The sequence below is a fragment of the Geotrypetes seraphini genome, chromosome 1 (assembly GCF_902459505.1).
Source record: "Geotrypetes seraphini chromosome 1, aGeoSer1.1, whole genome shotgun sequence".
NCBI lineage: Eukaryota > Metazoa > Chordata > Amphibia > Gymnophiona > Dermophiidae > Geotrypetes > Geotrypetes seraphini.
The window spans coordinates 73,213,936-73,230,069 of record NC_047084.1 but is presented as its reverse complement, the minus strand read 5'-3'; the positions used below and the strand labels follow the sequence as shown (position 1 = coordinate 73,230,069).

The window sequence follows — 16,134 nt, the reverse complement described above, 5'->3', positions numbered from 1 at the left end:
GGGGAAGATAGAGTTGTAGATCGTCAGCGAAAGAGTGGATTCTGATGCGGTGTTTACCCGCTATGTCCAGTATTGGTTTGACATAGAGGATGAAGAGGAGAGGTGAAAGTAAAGCTCCCTGAGGCACTCCATAATGGAGTGGTTTGAATTCAGATAAGGATTTTCCTAGTAGGACTCTGCGATCTGATTATCAGATTAGACTGTGGGGAAAGGGGGGTGGGGGGAATCAGAAGGAAGAGAGAGGGACACATGCAGGACTCACCAGGCAGTGGGAAATGAAAGACAGAAACAGGGCTAAATTTACCAATGGGCAATTGTGTGGCTGGGTCCCTTTTTTGCAGGGGCCTGGGCCAGCTGTTTCTTTTGCCCATTAGTAAAAGTGGCCATGTATGCATATACAAATGTGCCTTTCCATCTACAACAACCATCTAAAATGTAGCCACTCATCTACTTTTTGACTTTACCCATACCTCTATGTTAAGAAAAATAAACAGGGTACTCTTTGGCAAAATTGATTGATTCATTGAATTTATTCAGTGAGTTACCTTCACATTTATTTATTTATTTACTTTCAATATTTATATCCCAATTGATCTCACCATTGTTGGTGGGTAACACGTTCAAACATACATAATCTTAACATAAATCAACATAACACAAAAAACAAACACTCTTACCATCATAACCTTTACCCATTTCCACAATATTCACCAAGTTTGAATCATAAAGCAGTCTTCTTTTTACATATCCTCCAGTAAACTGATACCACTCATATACCTTCATTCTTTGACATACATCATGGCAGGATACAAATCAAAACCAGAAACAAACAACTGACAAAAAACCAAACACCAAACAGAAATCAGGGGAAGCATTACACAACAATAAAGCTTCTGATAAATGGAATACACAAGGAAAGGAGAACAGAAAGAAAAAGGGTTCCAGTCTGAACCGTGCACTTAACTCGCATCAGGGTAAGCAGGGTAGAATTTACCAAATAGCTAAGTCTTGAGCAACATTTTGAATTTCATCATGGAAGGCTTCAAAAATAAATAAATTCTTTTCATTTCACTTACTTACTTGATATATTACCCATGGTACCAGCATCTAAGCAGTTTACAATACTTAAAACCATAAAAACAAAATTAGAACAAATCACAACACATTAGACAAAAGAGACACATGGCTTTTAAGCAACTGCCTCATCACAGTAGTTTAATGCTGTCAAATATATTAAACAATATGGGAGTTATTTGAGAGGCATCTCCAAGTGGAAGCAGTAGAATGTACATGTGTAGATTAGCTACAAATACAGATAGGAATTTTAAGAAAGCTACTATTTACCTGTAGATATTTCAGTGTGATGTGGATTGGGTAGACTGGAAGCAATAATTGGTCACAGTATTAAAAAACAAATAAAACCTCATAAAAAAAAAAAGAAAAAAAAAAAAAAAGGTGATGCTAGGTAGCTCCGGGACCGGCGCCTAATGACATTGAAGCCTGGAAGTGGGTATGTTTAAGGGCAGTGTCGGACTTCAGCATTATTAGGTGACGCTAACTGCGAATTTGCAAAGATCGTAGGTGACAGAAATGTAGGCCTGTGAAACCATGGCCTATGTTTCCGGCACCTAGGGTCCTTGCTAGGTGCCAGTGTAGCATGATATATTAATTGTGCTGGAGTTTAAATATGTCTTTCTCAATATATACTGGATTTGTATAATGTCAATGTATAGTTGTCAAAAAGACGCCTCAGCCCCACCTCTCCACCACTGTAATAATTTTATACTGTGGGAAGTTCACTGCGGCTCTTCATCATTGGCTGTCTGTTTGATTTACTTTTGTGTTCATTTTAGTTTGTGGCTTATATGTTGTCTTCGTGAATAAATAAATAACTCTTTTTATAAATAATTTTTAAACAGCTTTACATTTTATATTGTTAATAAGTATATTCATCTAAATAGCTGTTAAATACTTATCTCAGCTGAACCCGGGAGTCAGACTTGAATCTAATCTTGGAGTTATTCCGAAAGACTGAGCCATTTGCCTTCAGAAAGTGTTAAGTACACCTATTCAGATAAGACAAAGATATGGCCAGGGTGGATACCAGAGCTAAACAGAACTCTACTACCCCATAATAGGTGTTTCAGTGGAACAGAATGTAGGCCAGCATCTCTTCACACCAAATTCATCTCTGGACTACTCTAGTCTTCAAGAACAATAGAAGCTCATCACACCATTTTAAGTCACTCAGACATAGATTCACATCACATTCAGCAAGGACAGTAACAATACTCTGTACTGGAACACCATTTTAAGCCATTGTAATTCAATCCTGACATCACCTACAAACAGAGGGAATTGAAGGACTGCTTTATGATTGGATGCAATGCCCTGCTCTATGATTGGATGCGATACCAGCCTCAGGGATGGGACAATTGCTATGCATGATGGGTCCAGTTTTCAAGCCAGCCACATCAATATAGCCAGACACACGCTCTGCCTTTGCTCTCTTTTTCCTGGACTCCAAGGCTGGACACTCTCTTTTTTCTCCTGGGGTGCTGAAACCATGTGCTTGACCCTACAATGTGGTCTTCTAAGGACTTTTCAACCAGCATTTGTGCGTAAATTTAATCATTTGACCTTAGTAAAATTTTGTCTAGTGTATCCTATTATCTTTGCTTAAAGATCCTATCTTTAACTGCTTTACCTGCTTGATTTTAATTTATGCTTAATCTTGCTTGGTAAGAAATAAAATTCTAGTTTATTTGCAAATGTTTTGAATCCTGGTCTTTTTAACTTAATACATTACTATTACAGAGCTAAGTTTTAATCAAGCGAGCTAATTGTCCCCATATTAATATTTCTTTATAAATTATATTCCTCTCTTTGAGAATGGATATGGTTTATTGGTGGAGTTCCATCCATTTAATAATAATTTTGCAACACCAGTATCCCTGATTCTGTAAGCGACAACTGGCTATGGTTGACGCACATCAGGTACCTGTTTTCTAGGCACCTACCACGGCAAGCACCACCTACAGAATCATCCCCTTAGTCTCTTTTTTCATTAAAAAAACCAAACATACAAAAGACAACATAGGGATGGATCTCATTTCAGGAAATGTCAAAGAGGACCACAGTTTACCATCTCACTTAGTTCCATGTCACATATTAGAGAAGCAAAAAGATGATCATTTTCTGTAGTCAGAAGTGGCACCATTTTAAAAAGATCCTTGTCATTCAAAGTATAAGAACATAAGAATTGCCACTGCTGATTCAGACCAGTGGTCCATCATGCCCAGCAGTTCGCTCACGCGGCGGCCCTCTGGTCTAAGACGAGCACCCTAACTGAGACTAGCCCTACCAGCGCACGTTCTTGTTCAACAGAAACTTGTTTAACTTTGTCTTGAATCCTTGGAGGGTGTTTTCCCCTATAACAGCCTCTGGAAGAGCATTCCAGTTTTCTACCACTCTCTGGGTGAAGAAGAACTTCCTTACATTTGTACGGAATCTATCCCCTTTCAACTTTAGAGAGTGCCCTCTTGTTCTCCCTACCTTGGAGAGGGTGAACAACCTGTCCTTATCTACTAAGTCTATCCCCTTCAGTATCTTGAATGTTTCGAATTGACCAGGGAAGTGTGCGTCTGGCAGAATTAGGCACTGTATCAACTTTAATTGAATCATAATATTGTTTACAGAATGCTAAATCATTGCACTTATAAGCAATACTTACGTAATCATTATCCTCGAGTCCCAGTTTTTCAACAGAACTTTTCACCTCAGTGGAAAACTTCTCAAACTCAGGTTTCACTGTCCTCAGTAAGGTAACTGTTTGTAAGGATGCGTAGGCCTGCTTAGCTTCGGCATCATTTTTGTCTCCTCTCTTCCAGGAACCATTTCCTACGGGAGAAATAAAAATATTTAGAAAGCCAGGCACCATAAAGGACTAATTTTTCTCATACCGGTATCGGTCTTTTCTGTGAGCTACTTTGGCTAGACACACTGCAGATGGATAGAGAAGTCTAACACATACCGATAAAGGACTTAATGCTGAAAAAATGCCCTGCCAAGCAATCAGTTTTCCTGAAGAAAGATATTTGTTGCATGTAAGAAAAAGTGAGAAGTGATGTAATTCGGCTTTATAGCAACAGCAAGTACATAAAGACAGTAAAAAATGAGAAACTTTCTTTTCAATCAGCAGTTTCCTCCTGCCCTTGTGTACATACAAGTTAGTCAGAATTGGGGCTCATATTGTGCCACAAGTCTTTATTCACAATGACTTTTATATCCCCTCTCCCACCTCCCAAGTGGTACTAGTTCAGGGGGTAATTTTCTATACACCACCTAACGTTAGGTGCCAGGATAATACTGTATTAGCAATTGAGCGTGCAACTGCTGTTATACGGTAGAATGCTAGTGTAAGTCCAAAGTTATATCCCTAATCTTAGGAATGAGCACTTATGCTAGCTCAAAGGCTACTGTGAATGGTTGTCCCTAATAGCCAACTGCAAGTATTCTAAAGTATACAGTATTTATTCATTATTTCTTTTCATTTTATAGATGTCATGAATAATATCAGTGTAAAGTTTTTGTGTCAGTTACATCATTTTACTTGTATTCAGTACCGGGATTTTTATTTGTCAAATCCTGTGAAGCAACAGGATTCAGGGAGCAGTGGCGTAGTAAGGAGGGGGTGGACCTCCCCCTGTGCTGTCTTAATGGGGTGGGGGCGCTGGTGTCTCTCTTCGCCAGTGCAAGCAGCATCTTCCACTTGCTTCTTGCTCCAACCTCGTCTCCCTTCTGTCATTACTTCCTGGTTGTGGGAGTGGAGTAGAACGGGTACAGGTGGATCGATTTTTCACTCCTTCAAAAATTACAAAGACTAGGAGGACACGCAATGAAGTTACAGGGAAATACTTTTAAAACCAATTAGAGGAAATTTTTTTTTCACTCAAGAGAATAGTTAAGCTCTGGAACGCGTTACCAGAGGATGTGGTAAAAGCAGATAGCGTAGCTGGTTTTTAGATAAGTTCCTGGAGGAAAAGTCCATAGTCTGTTATTGAGAAAGACACGGGGGAAGCCACTGCTTGCCCTGGATCGGTAGCATGGAATGTTGCTACTCTTTGGGGTTCCAGAATCTTTTGTTACTCTTTGGTATTCCAGAATCTTGCTATTCTTTAGGATTCTGAATGGAATGTTGTTACTCTTGGGTATTGGCCAGGTACTAGTGACCTGGATTGGCCACCGTGAGAACGGCTACTGGGCTTGATGGACCACTGTTCTGACCCAGTAAGGCTATTCTTATGTTATGATATGACATAAGAAAAGAATCCAGGTCGGTGTGAGCAGCTGGTGGAAGACGCTGCTCGTGCTGGGGAACATTTGAAGAGGTGCACAGAGGGAGAGGGGAGCTCAAGTGGCGGGGAAGAGTGGGGGTACATGGTGTGATGATGCCGGGTGGCAATCTCCCTTGCTACGCCACTGTCAAAGAGGTTTGCATTTGAGTCAAAGAACTTTTCTGCAATATTGCTGGTTGTGTCTGGTTGTGTGTTTGCAGGCTCAAAATCCCAAACCCCGCTCGCACGGTTACAGACACACACAAAGATACACTCTTTATATAGTGCCTGCCATCCTAATGAAACACATTTTACTATATAGTTTTACATACCCAGTTCCCAAAGAGATATGCAAATGGAGGAAGGGGACACACACCAATTTTGCTATATCATAAGTGTGCACTTTTCAATGTGTTAACATTGTTTACCTAGGCGTCCATGGTTGGTGTCATGATTGCAACAGCTGAAGGGCTCCCAAGGTGTTAAATAAATTGCCTGTATCACTCACAAAGGAAAGTAAAAATCGCCAAAAAGAAACTAAAGTCTTAGTTATTTTCTTTTAATATGGATTAAGGGGGAAAATTATTAATCTGGGCTACCATTAAGATGTGAACTCCAGTTATTAGTAGCTAGGTCTCATTGCATATGATGTTATTTCTAGATTAAATTTAATCCAATAACTAATAAAATTCCTCAGAAATGGAAAGTACATTTACTTTTGAAGTGCTTAAGTATTGCCGGTATGTCTCCTCTGTCACCTCCTTCTCTCTCTTTCTCATCTGTGCTTCTTTGTCTTATTAGTTTGCTATGGAAGCTTGCTTTGTAGATTTTTTTTTTTTCTAGGGAAGGGGCAAAGACTGCGAAATGCCTCTAGGACAGTGGTCTCAAACTCGTGGCCCAGAGGGCAAATGCGGCACGCCAAGTACAATTTCGAGGCCCGCCAGGTACTATTTAGAGGTGCCGAATTTTGCAAGTTCACGAGATTACGTACACATGCACAAGCTGCACTGCCTCCAGTGGTTACCTTACGTTCTGGAACGCTGCCCGCCTCACTGCTGTAACCTCACGCAAGCGCTTTCTTGCTTCTGTACACAATTGTGAGGTGGTTTGAAGAGCACCATAGCGTACAAACGCTGGAAAGCGCTTGCGTGAGGTTACAGCAGTGAGGCGTGCAACATTCTAGAACGTAAGGAAACCATTGGAGGCAGTGCAGCTTGTGCATGTGTACGTAATCTTGTGAACTTGCAAAATTTGCCACCTCTCCTGGCGGTGACTGCTTGATGTAAGATGGCGGTTGTGTCCGGTGCTGGAGGAGGTAAGAACTGAAGGCGGTTGCGGACATGACCACTGGACACTTACGGCACAAGTTTTCCAGGCACAAGTTGGCTATTGATTCTCCCCTCTACAAAAAAGCCTAGGACTACACCAAAAACTTGTCTCTTGCAGTTGACTTTAGAATCTAAATCACAATTCTGCATGAGGTAAAACTCTATAGTTTATAAATCTTTCCTTAATTGCTTCTGATGATTTCAGCTATATACAGCTGAAAGCAGTGCAAAATGCAGAAAGTGAAAAACTATTTAAACTTCACTTTCTGCATGTTGCACTGCTTTCATCTGTGTATAGCTGAAATTATCAGAAGCAATTAAGGAAAGATTTATAAACTATAACGAGTTTTACCTCATGCAAAGTTGTCATTTCTTTAATAAGACATTAACTATTTTTTCTGAGGCCCTCCAAGTACCTACATATCCAAAATGTGGCCCTGCAAAGGGTTTGAGTTTGAGACCGTTGCTCTAGGAGGAGCTCCCTGCATAGAAATTCTCTTTTTTTCCCCATTAATTAGGGGTATGGCAGGGCTTGGTGGGCCAGCTCCTCCAACACACCATTACTACCATGAAAGACACTGCTGTTTCTTAATGAAGTCCTCAATTATCTGTAATGCACAAAAACCAGAATTTCCACAGCAGCGATAGCAAAGATCCTGAAAGTTATATCAATATCTTGAAGTCTATTTTCCACACTCTTAGAGACCAGTGAGTTTGACGTCAGTGCTTGAAAAAATGATATAAACTATAATAAAGAACAAAATTACTACTGAACACATACATAAGGCATGGATTAATGGGACACAGCCAACATGGATTTAGCCAAAGGAAATCTTACCTCACCAATCTGCTACATTTTTTGAAGGCATGAATAAACATGTGGATAAAGATCAGCCAGCTGATATTATATATCTGGCCTTTCAGAAAATAGGTGACAAGGTACAAGTTTTTAAGTTTCAAGTTTTATTTAAAATTTGATATACATGCATTTTCAATTATTTCAAAGTGATTACAATTCCAAAATAGGGAGACAATAATATATATGGACAAATTTCAGACAGACATACAAAACCGTACTGGTACAGGATGGAAGAGGGGAGGAACTTCAAAAAGTTATAGCACCGAAAGAATATGTAGGAAATTAAAACATCTTAGAATAGGAGGCAATTTCTAATTGTGGATTTAGAACTGGTTAACAGAAAACAAAGGGTTAAATGATCATTATTCTCAATGGGAAATGGTACATTGGAAAGTTCCCAGGGATCTATGCTGAGACCGCTACTTTTTAACATATTTGTAAATGACCTGGAAACTGGAATAAATGAGTGAGGTGATCAAATAGAGTTATACAAATCGCAAGAACTGATGGCAGCCAACCACAGAGTGGGGCGAGACCAGGCAGGAAGCGTAAAGGTTGCGCTCCTGCCTTATGCGCCGCTCTGCAGCAATAAAGGCTGCTGTCCAGCAGAAGACTGTGCTGGACCACCGCCTGTTAAAAAAGGAATTGGAGGGCTGTGGGCTTCAGACTTTCCAGCACCAGACCATCAGACGCACCTACATGTAGAGGAGGAAAAACCAAGAAAAAAAATTCTGAACCAAATTATTTTTTCTTCATTTTTCCTCCTCTACACATAGGTGCATCTTATGGTCAGGTGCGTCTCATAGACCAAAAAATATGGTAATAAACAAACGACAGCCCAGGCAGTTTAAATTACAGTAGAACAATGACAAAATACTTTTGGCAAATTAAAAAAAACCATAATGCACAAATTAACCCTCCTCCTTTCTTAGGTAGTACTAAAAGCCTTCTGAAAAAGATTTGCTTTTAAAGTCTTACGAAAAGTTTTGTGCATATCGTAACACAAATGAACCTCACTCCTAAGCCAGGGCATGTGGGTATGATCTCAGTCTCTTAAATTTACTGCTATTGCTCGCCATAATACTTGCATTGTGCCAAAGAGAACTTCTTTCTGGAGTTCAAAAGATGTAACATGTATGGGCAACTTATCTAGGTGTGCTTGGAAGTTCTTTTTGATCAAGCCTATGGCACCCAAAATGATGGGAAAAATTTGTGTGTTTTTCTGTCACATTTTATTAATATTGTTAAGGTTAGTCTTAGGGTAGTTTTGGGCTTATAGGGAAGTTAGGTTAAACATGGGCTTTGTTGTATAGTTGTCCAAACCAGACTGAACTGTATTTTTTTTTTTAAAGAGAATTAAGCTGTCAGCATTATTGATCCAAGCTAGTATACTGAAAAACATTGCAACATGGAGCTGGATTGTTTATTGTAGATGAGATCATGGGACAGAAGAATCATGGTGGAAGTCCATTTAGGTCACGATAATTTATTTAGTAAAAAATTTATATACTGCATATTAACTATGCGGTTTACATATTTACATGCATAGGCTCCATAAACAATTCTGCACACCCATGGTGGTGGTCAGAGGGCAGGTCTGCTGAGAATCCCCTTTATGAGCCTATCAGAGAATGGGTTGTATATGCTTAAGCTGACTTGGCCTTTGCATCATAGGACCAATTCCCATGACTTAATCCTCATCAAGCTGGACCAATCATGAACTGTTAAACTCCATTACGTCCATGTTAGCCTGTCAACAGCCAATGACAAGACTTACCATTAATGGCTATGGAGACAAATCCTATATAATAATGGATTTTCTGGACATGAAGGAGGACGGGAAGGAATAGAATGAGACTGTGAGAGAGAACTGGTGTCTTCTAGCCCTGCAGAGGGACTGGAAAGATAAGCCATGTAGAAGGATGTCTTGCCGGGAAAAGGGGGGGGGAGGGGGCAACAATCTCTTCCTGGGCAAAGGTGAGAAATGATGCTACAGCAAGATTCAGTTTTAAATCAGATTAAACATACCATCCTAATGAGACACAGAGATTGTAAGTTTCTATATATTTCTTTAATCTGACCTTAATTAAAATTATTGATCTATGTTAGTTACTATTGATTTGAGCTAAATAAAGCCAATTTTAAATCCTAAGCACCTTTCTACATATACAGTACATATAAAGCACAGCACTGAGAAAGTATCAACAGATCGTGTTAGTCTCACACTGCATTTCTTGGTATTGATGATCTTCCTTCTCTCCATGTGATTCACTAATTAATCACTTGAGACTGACACTTCTATAATCAATTCTATTCTGATGTTTTTTCTCTCTTTTACCACTATATCCAGATTTCTTTTACCACTATATCCAGCTTTTTATCAGTAAGAATGGGGATGTTAGTCAATTTAGGCAAATCCAACAAGATATTCTCCCTTCTTCAGATGATTTAGCATTATACTTTAGTACAAAGTCCTTAATTTAAGATTAACGTCTATGGCAGGGGTGTCCAATGTCGGTCCTCGAGGGCCGCAGTCCAGTCGGGTTTTCAGGATTTCCCCAATGAATATGCATTGAAAGCAGTGCATGCAAATAGATCTCATGCATATTCATTGGGGAAATCCTGAAAACCCGACTGGACTGCAGCCCTCGAGGACCGACATTGGACACCCCTGGTCTATGGGAATGGTTGTTACAGATCCTATGATGATATTTCCATCAAAAAATATCTTTCTTGCAGATTTAAACTGGAATTCTTTAAAAATTCCAGATTGGGATCAATTTATTAAACTATACAAAAAATGCAAAATCATATTGTTCACTAGATATCCTGTCCTCCAGTGATTATGAAATCAGCTCCTGTCAGTTTTAAAAATGAAGTTTATGAATGAATAATTACTTTATTATATAACGTAGAACTTCTGAAACAGTTAGATCATATCATTATTATGTCAATAACAAAAAATCCAAATTAATCTTTGTCTTTAATTATTAATTATAAACCAACTGCAGGTATTCCATTTTTTTGTAAAACTGATGGAAGGTCTAGTTAACATTGCATTGATGAATTATTTAGATCAATTTTCTATCTTATATGACTCCCAATCTGTTTTTGTCACCTCCACAGTATGGAAACAATTTTAGCTTCTTTACTGGATCATCTTCACAAATTATTCAGTATAGGTAGGAGTGCATTGGTCTTACCGTTTGATTTAAGCAGTGCATTTGATCTTGTGGATCATGGAATTCTGATTAAATGTTTAGATACAATTAGTATTTCAGGTTGTGTTCTCCAATGGTTTGAAGGGTTTTTAAAATATTGAACTAACAGGTTCATAGTGATGAGTAATATTCTTATGTCTGGAGTAACACAAGTGGAGTTCTGCAGGGTTCTCCACTTTCTCCCTCACTGTTCAATGTTTATTTGGCATCCTTAGACAATAAACTAACAAGTCTAGGCTTGAAATTATATAGTTATGCAGATGATATAACTATTGTAGTCCCTATTTCTTCGTTAACATCAGATACTCAACATTATCCATAATTATGTTTGTTGAGCAATGGTCAAAAGAATTTAGACTATAATTAAACTAATAAAACTAAGATTATTTTGGCAAGTCCAGCTAATAAGATTACAGAAAATTCTTTAAAGTTAATAAGATTAAAGAAAATTCTTTAACGTTACATGGAATTAATTATCCTTTCAGTCCAGTGTTATTAAAATCTTAGAGGAGTATATCTTGACCAAAACTTATCGTTCGATGCTCAACTTGATGCTTTAGTAAAGAAGTGTTTTTTTCACACTATGGAAGCTTCGTACAATTAAAACTTATTTTGACTTTTCATCTTTTAGATTGATTGTGCAGTCCTTGGTTCAGAGTATTTTAGATTGTAACATTTATCTAGGTTCTTATCAAAAAATTATTAGGAGGATGTGAATCATCCAAAATATGGTTGTACATCTAATTTTCAATCTAGCAAAATCAGAACATGTAACACAACACAATCGAAAGTTGAATTGGCTTCCGGGAGAGGCAAGAATAATTTTTAAATTGGCCTGTATTTGTTATAAAACATTATGGGCTCCTTTAAAGAAGCCGTGTTAGCAATTAACGCGCGTAATAGTACACGCTAATTTGCTGGCCACGCTAGCCCCTACCACCTCCTCTTGAGCAGGCGGTAGTTTTTCAGCTAGCACGGGGGTTTAGCATGTGCTAAAAATGTGCATGCAATAAAGCTGCTAACACGGCTTCGTAAAAGGAGCCCTATATGGTCTTATACCAAGTTACCTTTTAGATCATTTTGAACCAGTAGAAAATAGATGTTCTTCACAAAACACAAACTTATTTTTTTTCTCTATTTCTTAAATGAACCCTTATTTCCTTATTCCTTAATATTTCCCTTTTTCTTAATAGAACCCTTATTTCTTAATAGAATCCTATCCTTTTAAAGGCAGGATTTTGGAACAAATGTTTTAGTGGCTTGATTTTAAATTCTTCTTCTTAGCAGGCCTTTAGAAGATCATAAAAAAATTATCTGTTTGATAAATATGTATAATTTAGATACGTTAATAATTTCTTAATGTTATATTTTATATACTGTGTTATATAATGTACTGTGTTTTGTGGTAAATTCACTGTGTTTTTACAGTTCTTACCTCTTATTATAAACCACAATGAACCGTTAGGTATTGTGGTATATAAATACATTTATTATTATTATTAAGGACTGGCTGGGTGCACGCAAATTTTTTTAAAAAGTTGAGTGACAAATTCTAAAAAAAAAGTTTTTGTGTGAGCAACAAGTTCTAAAACCCAATTTTCCAGATTTGCAAGTATTTTTGTGAGCGACTGTTAAATTCTGTAAGCGACGCTCCTAAAATGTAGGAGCAGTTTGCTCATATGCACAGCTTAGAAGGGACATAGGTCCCAGGTGATTTTCCACAATTCTCTTAGGGTCATGATCCCAATGCTTTTCCACTACACTGATACTGTAATGCTTATAAGGGTGTCCAATGCGTGAGATGTACCACCTTGTTGTGCCTTTCTGTATAAAACATTTTCTCCTATAAAGGCAATGCTTATGTATTTATGTCCTAGTCAGAAGTAGGTGCTAATTTAGTAGCCCAGAGGGCTTCATGCTTATTTGTGAGAGGCTCATGGCACAGGGTAATAATGAGCAGTTACAACTCATTTATTTGACAATGATTAATAGGTTTTCCCCTGAAGTGTCTGAGCCCCTTTCATTGCTTAGGATTAAGGTGCCATGCATGAATTCACTTAAACACAGTTTAAATATTGTAGGAAGAGGGTTGTCTTTTCTAAAACTTTCTGAAAATATGAGGGAGGAAATGACTAGCTTATAATTATTTTCCTATGAGAGATGTTTTATTGCACTACTTGCAGTATCAGAAGTTAAATGACAAAACACCTCTAAAATACATTCAAATTTTGAATTAGAAAACTTGGCACATTAAAAACATCAATATTAACACAGCAGAATGTTGATCTACTTTGTACTATTATTGTCAGCTGAAAATCAAAAATGCCTAGGTTGCTTATGACGAATACATTTCTGAATAACCTAACTTTTTTTTAATTTGAGTATGGATTTCCCAAAATAGTCAATGTGCTAAGGCAACAAAATCAAGAGCATCTTACTCAGGCAAACATCAACACAAGTTATATCCTATATTAAAAGGGCTTTCATATTCCTTTATAATGTCTCTGTATCACTTCATGGTGCGACTTCACTTAGAGTATTGCGTTTAATTCTGGTCGCTTTATCTCAAGAAAGATATAGCGGAACTAAAAAAAGGTTCAAACAAGAGTGACCAAGATGATAAAGGGGACAAACTCATCTCATATATGGAAAGACTAAAGAGATTAGGGCTCTTCACCTTGGAAAAGAGAAAGCTGAGGGGAGATATACCGGTAATTGAAGTTTATAAAATCCTGAGTGGTGTAGAATGGGTACAAGTAGATCAATTTTTTTTTTCTCTGTCAAAAATTACAAAGACTAGGGGACACTCGAAGTAACAGGGAAATACTTTTAAAACCAATAAGAGGAAATATTTTTTCACTCAGAGAATAGTTAAGCTCTGGAATGCACTGATCGAGGGTGTGGTAAGAGCGGATAGCAAAGTTGGTTTTAAGAAAGGTTTGGACAATTTCCTGGAGTTAAACTCCATAATCTGTTTTTGAGAAAGACATGGGGGCAGCCCTGGATCGGTAGCATGGAATGTTGCTACTGTTTGTTTTTTTGCCAGGTTCTAGTGACCTGAATTGGCCACCGGGGTCGGTAGCATGGAATGTTGCTGGGTTTTTTGTTTTGTTTTTTTTTGGGGGGAGGGTTGCCAGATACTAGTGACTTGGATTGGCCACTGTGAGGACAGACTACTTGGCGAGATGGACCACTGGTCTGACCCAGTAAGGCTATTCTTATTTTCTTTACTATTTTATGTTAAAAAGAGGTGCCACACAATGCAGTCATACACTAATTTGTCCCAGTATAAAAACTCTAGCAAGTTCTATTATCCCACTGTTCTTTTTGTCCAAAAGGCCTCAGCTTTAAAGAGGTGATTTGAATACATAATAAAGAGGAAACCATGCAGAAGTTTGCAGAGCAAAACATCAAAAGGGCCATCCAGGGGACAAAACAGAGAAATCTCCTCTGAGTTAAAAGGGACATGTTAGTGCCTCTTAAAACTGCAAGTTACTGCTTCCAATAAGAGAAAAAAAATGTTTTAAGAATGCAGGAAATAGGATACAAGATGGGTAACAAGAAACATGGTCAAGCTTTTATTCATAAAAAAAAAAAAAAAAAGCAAGCACCAAAGGATTTCCCAGGGGATTCTACTGGAATCTCAGTTAATTTGTGTTGGGTCCTGGCCAGACTCCAAATGTGATAGATGATCAAAGAACTTTGCTGCTAAGCATCTTCTCAGTGATTTAATAAATACCAGGCATAACCAAGAGATGCTTTTGATGGCGCTCAGAAGCCTGCATAGACACAAGCAAACTTCATAAATTAACGCAAACATCTGAAAAACTGAACTCTGTGAACTACAATATCTCAAAGGTTAACACTTGGACATCCTTTCCCTTTTCCAGTATTTTCAGTCCAAAACCCAGAGGGGGGGGGGAGGTGGGAGAGGGAGGAAGGGGTGTCCACATTAAACCTTGCTTCTATCTAGCATGTCTGTTTTTCCTGGCACTCTCCCTACAGATCAGTGCCAACATAAATGGGAAATGGACCTGTAAGACCCCGGGGCGTTTGACGATGTAAGTCATGGGACCATAGGGACTTATCCAAAGGTTACATCAGCACTTGATTAAATACCAACACAGGGAGGTTAGCAGCAAACCCATACTGGCCCCTGAAAGTCTGCTTGGGCCACGGGTGCTGACAAGCACAGATTTCCTCTTGCATGGGAAGGGATCAGAGAAGACTTTTTCATATTTAAAAAAAAACAACAAAACAAAAAAACAGATTTCTTTTTAACTAATGTTATATGGAAAGGTGATTCTCACATGGCTAATCTAAGGGAGCTTTGAGCAACTCAATCATACACCAAACTAAAATAAAGTAAAACTGGAACAGAATTTCTGACACTTCATTCTTCACTGCTAAAAAGTGTGCCTGACCAGCAAAGGAGTATACATAAACATTCATGTTTAAAAAAATTGCAGCAATATAGAGATCCTAACTTTCCTATCTCAAATAAATGTGTCAGTAATGCATAGGTAAAAATTATCTTAATTTTGATTACATTGTTAGTATAATAGTGCTTCCAACTCCTAACTTCTCTCACTTGGGTTCTGAATCCCCAACCCTGCATGTCATGTCTGTCTGTCCAATTTAGATTGTAAGCTCTTCTGAGCAGGGACCGTCTATTAAATGTCAAAATGTACAGCACTGCGTATGCTTTTCAGCGCTATATAAGTGATAAATAGTAGTAGTAGATTGATGTAGGATTGATAGCCTCTAAGGGGCCCTTTTACTAAAAAAGGGTAAAGAACGGCCTTAGCATACCCTTATGTAGGTCATTCCTGTGTGCTAAGGCCATTTTTAACACTGGGGTACAATGGTTGATATTCTGACTTTTTCAGTAATGACCACAGACTAATAATATTCACATGGCCCTAAGGACTCACACTCTGAATCTGTGCTAATCAGTTAGCACGTTAGGATTAGCACAGAACACACCCACTTTCCATCTCTAGACATACCTCCTGCACCAAAAAATAAAAAATACGTGCACATGGCTTACTTATCATGGGGCTTCTCGGCTTGCCTCTTAGTATTCCATTTCTTGCCATATGCCATTTCTTGACAAATTCATTTCCTAAACAGAAGTCTCTCCACTCACAATGATATATTCCCCCTCTCTCTACCTCGATGTAATTTGCTGTCCTCTACCTATTTCTTATGTAACCCCACACTTCTTGCATCCTGTAATTCATTGATTGTCCAGCCTTCTTCGAATGTGAACCGCCTGGAAGTCTTTCGACTATGGTGGTATAGAAGAATAAAGTTATTATTATTATTAGTGCTTATCGCAGCTTTGTAAAAGGTCTCCTAAAGGTTCCTTTTACAAAGTTGTTGTAGTA

The 16,134-nt window shown here is 38.2% G+C and overlaps 1 protein-coding gene across 6 annotated transcripts in view; it reads right to left on the bottom strand.

Annotated features, from left to right (window-relative positions):
* Positions 1–16,134, bottom strand: part of NPR3 (natriuretic peptide receptor 3) — a 147,643-nt gene that overhangs the window by 73,173 nt on the left and 58,336 nt on the right. For all 6 annotated transcript variants that reach the window (XR_004538306.1, XR_004538307.1, XR_004538308.1 and 3 more), the window contains exon 3: positions 3,734–3,900. Coding sequence is in view for 3 of the 6 variants with exons in the window: in XM_033933273.1 (XP_033789164.1) it covers positions 3,734–3,900 (167 nt within the window). In the remaining 3 variants the exon portion in view is untranslated. The remainder of the gene's footprint in view (positions 1–3,733; positions 3,901–16,134) is intronic.